Here is a 7,849-nt window from a genome sequence, read left to right as displayed (position 1 = left end):
CTATCTCTACTATAGTTCCTATACCAGTAAGGGCTTTCTCTTGCATGCATAATGTATGGTTGTTATTTTCCACCTACAAGTTGTGGGCTCATTCACAAGTAGCACCATGACCCATCACCACAAACGTATTTTTCATGACAGTAAGAGGGAATTCTTACATTGTAGACTCAAAACTCCTTGAAAGAAGCGAGGGAGGATGGCTCCCTTCATTTGACCCAAAGGACACAAAGTACAAGACCTTCAAATGTTGACCAGAGGGTTGAATCTCACTAGATAACTGGTCATCACAATTTGCCACCAATTGTCACCACTTTGCCCAGTTTGTGGGTGCTCTATGCTAAACAACGTCGGGAAAGTTAGAAAGAAGATATAGTCCAATGAACAAAAACACCCCCAAGGGTGTAGAAATGGTAGCAGGGGACATCATAAAGAAGAGAGAACAGGTTCTCTGTTCCTATCTGCTTGCGTAGTAAAAGACAACCCGAGTTGTGTTTGAGTGGGCCCCTCATCTCCTGCACCCAGTGCTACTGCATAATGATAACTGTACCCCTGAAAATCTTTACAATGTATACCGGTCAGTCTAGGAAGGATCAGGGATGAAGCTAAGGAACGACTGAGAATGCACATTAAAGATCCCTCTTCTCAATTCAGCAAGGCCTTTAGTTACAGGAAAGAATAAAATGAAGAAACTCTAGGTACCAGGTATTGCTGCATTCTCTACCTGGCACCAATGAAAACATATGTCTACCTTATAATGCACACAGGTACTGAGGGCAATTTACTACTTAGCAATGCATGATAAAGACACACATATTCACAGATTCAAACGTCACAGTCTGCATGTACATCCAATCCCCGTCACCCCACCTGGACTGGTGGAAAAGTTCAGCTCCCTGTCCATGAAATCCTTACCTTTCTTTTCTACAGACCACCTCTAAAAGTAGGAAAATTAGAGTTCAGCCTTTGTGTTCAAGCCATTATCCCCTATCTACATAGCTGACCCCAGCAAGGATAGGGCAGTCATGCACTTTCACAATGCATTCTAGACCTTATTCTTTTAGTGCTATCACTTGGAGCTCTACCCACCAACAAAAGTGGCTGAGACAAAGTCCTCTGTGACTACATTTAGAAATGACTTGTCACTGCCTGATGTATGGAGTCTGGTGTCCTTCCCTAAGGCAAAATCTAAAACGTAAACGCGTATGACAGACCTCCCCAGTCAGCTGATGCAAGGATGCATCGAGGGGCATTATGTGCAAAACACACTTTTCTTGATGACCTCACGTTAATGTAAGAGGTGTCAGCATACCGTGTGATACACCTTTAAATGCCTTTTTTGATGGTTTGCTCAGTCATAGAGTGATCTCTGCTTACTGCCTAGCGCTCTTCCATACCTGTTCTCGTACAAGAGACTTCCAGTACAGGGCTGACTGACCGGAGGTTTTCCCAGTATCAAAGCAGTGGGAAGCAGCTTGGTGAATGTCTGCTCCTAGCACTTTTCTGGATATCAGTAAATACTTATCTCTGTACAAGCCAGCCTTAACTGGACCACCTTCATGCGGGTCACTTGCTGTTGAGCCTTTCTTTTTGCACCAGGATTGTTATGTTTTTGCAAAGGAATACTCACCGTGAGTGCACTGAAAGGTACAAAGAGAGAAGAGAACATGAGTAATACTAGCCAACATTTTGTTTGAAATGTTCTAAACATTCTCTAAGGTTTACAGCATTGTGATAGACAAACATAAGCTTTGGATTTGGTGCTAAACCGGATTATGGGCAACACCAGACTCCACATTCTCTTACCTTTTTGGGCACCATACACCAGAGGTCTTCAAACTTTGATAGTTTGAGCCCCCCCCAGCGGAATTCTGTTAGATGTTGGGCCCCCCATCACCTGACGGAAATTTCTGGAATCTGGTACACTACATAATCGACTGACACGTGCATATCACGGGCCATATTCGCCAAATAATGTTTAAAACAATAGGAGTGTTTAGTAAACTGCAGGTTTGTGAATCGGTGTGGTGAAATGACAGAGGATTTTACACAGCTCAAAACACAATGTTCCAAGATAAAAATGTGCGCAAATTCTTTTTACTAGGATGCTTTGTTTTACACATGACCTAGATTAGTAATAACACCACCAACATAAATGTGCGGACCCATTTTGATCTAAAATTGCATGAAACAAAAACATTTCTCTGCAAATAGTAATAGACTCTCTCACATCAATCACATTAAAAAGAAATGAAACAAAACAGTATTTACAAGAATCAGTTTAGGAATTATTCCAGGCCAACAGGGCAAAAGCAGAGCTGCCTCTATCAAGGGAACCCCTGAAAGGCTGGATTGCAGTGCATGTAAATATGTCCTTTTGTAATTTAGGACGAAAACCTTGATGGGGTACGACATGCCCATACTTGTGTACAGGGGTGCAACTAGACCCGAACTTCGGGGGGGCTAACACTCCCATCTAGGGCTGGCCCTAGCACTGGTCGCATATAGTGCAACGGTCTGTTTTGGTGCCTCTCCCCCACTTCCTCCTTCTCCATGAATTTCCTCACTACCACTCACCAACAATGCGCCCCATCTCTCTATAGCACCTTTCCGGCAAACATTTCATTTTTTTTATGGCGCTACTCATAGTTTACCCACACTCAGTTCTTTAATCTGCATGGTACATATTCTTTGTAGCAGGCACATTAAACCTCTGCGCTGTGTGGGTGTCAGGAGTTCCCATGTGAGTGCACGTTGAGCGATGCGACTGTGTGGGAGTAGGGTAAGTGGAGTGACTGCAGGGTGAGTGAGATGACCATATGAATTTGGATGTGGATGTAAGTGCAGAGTGGGACAAATGAATGTATGGTTAGTGATGGTCTTGAGTGAGTATGCACATTGAGCAGTAAGGGGGACATGTGAGTTAAGTGTTTCATGAGTGCAGGGTGAGTAGTGTGCTCGTGTGACTTCAGGGTGAGGTACAGGGTGAACAGCACAAGTGCATTGTGAGTGCAGAGTGATCACTGAGTTCAGGGTGAGCGTGTGATCAGTGTGAGTGCCTGGTGATCAGTGTGAGTGCATTGTGATCATTGTGAGTGCAGAGTGATTACTGTGAGTGTAGGGTGAGCGGGTGAATGGTGTGAGTGCATGGTGATCAGAGTGAGTGCATGGTGATCAGAGTGAGTGCATGGTGATTAGAGTGAGTGCATGGTGATCAGAGTCAGTGCATGGTGATCATTGTGAGTGCATTGTAATCATTCTGAGTGCAGAGTGATCACTGTGAGTGCAGGGTGAGCGGGTGAATGGTGTGAGTGCATGGTGATCAGTGTGATTGCATTGTGATCGCTGTGAGTGCAAGGTGAATGGTGTGAGTGCACTGTGATCACTGTGAGTGCAGGGTGAGCATGAAAGTGAAGGGCGAGAATGAGGAGTGAGTTGTCTGAATGCAGAGTGAATTCCAAGACACTTGAACTAACTCAGCAGGTTATTGACGGCAGCATAGGGTTCCAGATCCGTTGAACTATTGCTATTATGGCATTAATCGGGGATAGGCTGATCTTGCAACAAACTTCCAGTTTTATGGTTAGGGTTGTCAGCTCATTATTTTGATGGCCCAGTTGGTACAAAAATAAACAGTCACCCAAAGCTGTATTGTCTGCACTTGTCTGTGCATACTTTGAACAGCAAATATAAATAGTAGCACTTTTAATTGTGTTCTAGGGCTGACTGAATGGTCCATGACTGATAACAAAATGGAACAAAGACAGAAAAGTCACATTACACATGTATACATATTTATAAGCATATTTGGTGTCAAGACAAGCAATTTGCAGGCTGTTTAAAAAATACATGGCTGATTGGCATTATTCTTTTGGTAACTTGAAGCCCTATGGGTGTTGTGCACCTGCCTGCCTGTGTAAATTTAAAAGAGACTTTGTCTCCTTTCTGCTGAGAGCTTCCTCCCAGGACGCGGTTAAACTGGTAGAGCTGAAATGCTTCAGCTGCTTTGGGAGGCAGGATGTCTCCTTTGCTAAAACTGAAACCCCAGACCATCATTTCAGCTGCAGTGGGAGGCAAGGAGTCTCCTCTGGTAGGAAACACAAAGGAGCAGTACTGTCTGTTCGTTTGCTTTCATTTTTAAGAGAGGAGACACTGCCTCCCACTGCAGCCCAAGTATTTCAGCTTCACTAATTAACCCCCTCCTGGGAAGGTTAACTGTTAGCTCTTTACGGGACAAAAGCGCAAGTCGTGCCTTATCTATTTCCCCTCCCTCCCCTCCTCTCTCCCACCCCCCTCCAGCCCTCAGTTACCGGAGCTCGCCAATAAACAGATTCCCATTTGAAAGGGGTGAAGACTTGCACGCCTCGGGACAGTAAAAGACTCTGAAAGGGAAGATCTTAGTGTGGAGTGCGCGCCCCCCCCCCATAGATGGTGTCACGACCCCTGGGGGGGCGGGCCCCACAGATTGAAGAACTCTGCCATACACCATAGCTGCTCTCAAGCTCTCCCCTTGCATACTGGGCACATTTTACACAGATCTTTATGAAATAACACAGTTTTTGTCTCCACACTTTAAATAGGAGGACTCTCTATGAACTCACTAGCCTTTAGATTCGAAAATATGCACTAAATCAACTCCTGATCCAGCCAAGGACTCTAGTTCACTGACCTGCAGGCAGCATTTCTTGGTTTGTGCTAGTACATGTTATCAGTGGTATTTGCACAGTGTTTGGTGCCAACATTCCTTATCACGTTATCATGAAATCAGATTTGTGGAGGAATAAAAAGGTGACAAGAATGGTTTAACATACCGAAGCACAAAGTATGCACCACATCACTATAATACCGTGTTGCACTTTGGCATGTCCGTGGTAGCACCCTTCTTGCTTTACCATTGTATCATGAAAGAAGATTTGTGGAGGTGGTAATGTGTGAAAATAATGTTTGTGCATATTTAAGAAGGTAGACTGCAACCGCAACAATGGTAACAATGTAACACGGCAATACAGTAACAACTCTACAACAGCAATAGAACACAACAAAGGACAAAACAAAAGAGTAACAAAAGCACAACACAAGCACAAACAGACAATACAACATGACATATATTATTTATTAACCCTGGCTAAGAAAGTATAAGGGTGCTTGAAACAAATAACAGAAAGTATGCCTTAGGACCAACATATAGCGAGGAAAAGAAGGAGAAGATGAATGGTTAGGCAGGATGAAAGACAGACATTTTTAAGTGAGGTAAAGCCAAAGTGGTCAGCTTTTAGGGTATTTAACCTTCCCTTATGTTTAAATGACATAAGGAAAGGTTGGGTCCATTGGTCAGTTGGAAGTGAGTTCTATAATGTAGCTGCAATTTCAGAAAATGATTGGTGTTGGGCGTGATTGGTTCTGAACTTCAGTACTTGTAAGTAGAGAATCCTGACATTTTAGTTCTCTTTTTCCACCCCAAATGTCGTGTACACTTGTCAAATATGAAAAGTTAATGCAGCTGAGGAGCTTTCTAAACCAGGCATCCGAATATTCATTTGACTCTGGCATCAATTGGTAGCCACTGTGAATCGGAAAGGAGGGCATAAAGAAAGTTGAGTAGGTTTGAGGCAACTTGGAAAGAATGGCATTGCCTGAGTCTGAGATGACCAATGCGTGGTCAGTCATCCTTAAATTTGAGGGCGACAGAAGAAGTTTAATTTTTAAGGGAATTTAGGTGAAAATGTGCTGCTTTTTCAATTTTGTTTATGTCTAGGACTGGGGAAAGAGAGGAGTCCAGAGTGAAGTTTAAAGATTTTCCTATAGAGGACAAGGAACTATAGAAACCTATTACTTTTTGAGCCAGTGTACGAAGAACTGTTTCACAGAAAGAAGTTGAAAATTGTGCACCACCTTTTTGAAAATTGATTGTGGTTTAGTGAACCGACCAATATACAAATATGCTGATTCACACATTTCCCATTCTGAGGGAGCCGCAATCTGACCTACCTCATGATTATTAATGAGGTAGATTGCAAAATGTGACTCTCCGGTTGGAGGCCATCAAAGAGATGGTGGCCTGCGAGGGTCAGCAGACCACCATATCTGTGATTGCCTCTAAATAAAGTACACTTTGTTTTTAAATGCTGCCCATTTTGCTTAAAGGAAACAAGGCTACATTTAAAAAGAAGTTTACTTCTTATTTAAAAAAAGAAAAGTCGTTTCAGAGTTTGCAGTGGTTCAGTGGAGCCCGAGCAACCTTGGCCGATGCCCGGTGGAGCTGTCCTATGCAGCTATAAAGGAGTCTGGCCCTTTGGCCGTCACCCACCCAGCCGGTCATCTGACATTGTCTTCCTCGTCTCCCCCGTTTGTGTTTCCTTTCCTCCCCCTCCTCTGTGACTCTTTTGATTCTAACTGATGTAACTATGTAACCTGTACCTCGCTGATCCTCATGTAAAGAGCTCTGATACCTCCGGGTCTAGCCAGCACTATAGAAAACTTTGCAATTAAAAAAAATAAAAAGTGGACCACTACCTTCTCCTCAATATTATTTTTACATTCACAAAGGGAAATAGTTCCATTAGGGACCCTTCACTTTTTCAAATGAGTTACTACATATTTTGAGGTGTTGGTAACTATTCAATGGTTTGCAAATGGAATTTTGCTTGCAAACCATTGATAGACCTGCTACTGAATTGTGATTTGGACGCGATGGCTGAAACAAACCTCTTCCAAATTATGATATGCTATCCATTTCCAAGTTTTATTTGCAAAATGGGTTTAGTTAATACCAAAAAGCCAATTTGCTGTTGCAATGCCTCTAATTTTGCAAATCACAGGGTTTGCACCCTCAAATGGAGTAGTTCATCTGCCCTTTGTTCATTTAAAAGAGCTGGGTCAAATTTGTTTGTATGTTTCATGATCAAGAGGGGCAACCCGTTTTTTCGCTGACTTAGTAGTAGGCAATTGTTAGCCATTGACGCTCGGAGTTTGATGAAAGTAGTGTTTTAGATGGTGATGCCATTTACGGAGAATATTTGTAGACTGGGTATCATCTGTGTATTGCTGTATTGAGACTTATGTTTCTCAAATAACTAAAATAATGCAACCGAGCTGCGATAATGTTGTGGTAAAATCTATCCGTTTTCAGTTCTATGCCTTTTCGGTCTCATCCTGGCAATTGCATTACAAGCTACAGGTGGTTACAGCTATATTTTAATACTGCATGGCCACATATGTCGCCCAAAATGATATGCAGAGATTGTAAAAGGTACAAAACAAATCTGTCTGTATCAACTACAGCCTAAAAAAACACACACCCATATGCAATCCAAGAAGTCTAACTTGGCTTATTTAACTGTGAAATTGCAGATTCAGCATTTGATACTATGTCTTATCTGGAGCATAGTGAGCGGACAAGCCTATAATACCGAACCTGCCAACTTTGGAATCCGAACTTTGAAAGTTGGAGAACTAACCTTTGGAATGGGCTTCATAAAAATATCAGATTTTAACAAACCCACCTGTATTGCACATTAGAAATAATAACCAATAAATTGCTTTTTTTAAGTTGTGTTTTATTTTTGCTAATGTTTTGTTTTTGGGCGAGTTAGTTTCTATTGTTATTTGAGTTGTCGTTGTGTTATTTATATTGTGACGCCTTGCTATTTTGTATTATTGTATTATGTTGTTTTCTTTAGTAGTACACTTTTAAAAGTGTGTATTTGGAATAGTGTGTTGTATTGCATTGATGTGGTGATTGTGTTATTCTGTTATGTTCTGTAGTGTTCCATTCTACTATTTTGTTCTGTTGTGTTTATTGTATTATAGAGGCCTGTGCTTCGGCGCTTTGTGGAATTTAGTGTTGTATTTT

The 7,849-nt window shown here is 42.1% G+C and overlaps 1 protein-coding gene across 1 annotated transcript in view; it reads right to left on the bottom strand.

Annotated features, from left to right (window-relative positions):
• Positions 1-1,505: 1,505 nt before the first annotated feature.
• The window catches only part of VSIG10 (V-set and immunoglobulin domain containing 10), a 147,126-nt gene continuing 140,782 nt past the window's right edge, over positions 1,506-7,849 (bottom strand). Inside the window, exon 7 of the mRNA XM_078667111.1 lies at positions 1,506-1,637. Coding sequence (XP_078523237.1) covers positions 1,624-1,637 — 14 coding nt within the window. The 3' untranslated portion in view covers positions 1,506-1,623. The remainder of the gene's footprint in view (positions 1,638-7,849) is intronic.

The sequence above is a fragment of the Lissotriton helveticus genome, chromosome 11 (genome assembly GCF_964261635.1).
Source record: "Lissotriton helveticus chromosome 11, aLisHel1.1, whole genome shotgun sequence".
Classification (NCBI taxonomy): domain Eukaryota; kingdom Metazoa; phylum Chordata; class Amphibia; order Caudata; family Salamandridae; genus Lissotriton; species Lissotriton helveticus.
The sequence above is the reverse complement of the archived record's forward strand: the minus strand, read 5'-3'. Positions and strand labels throughout refer to the sequence as shown.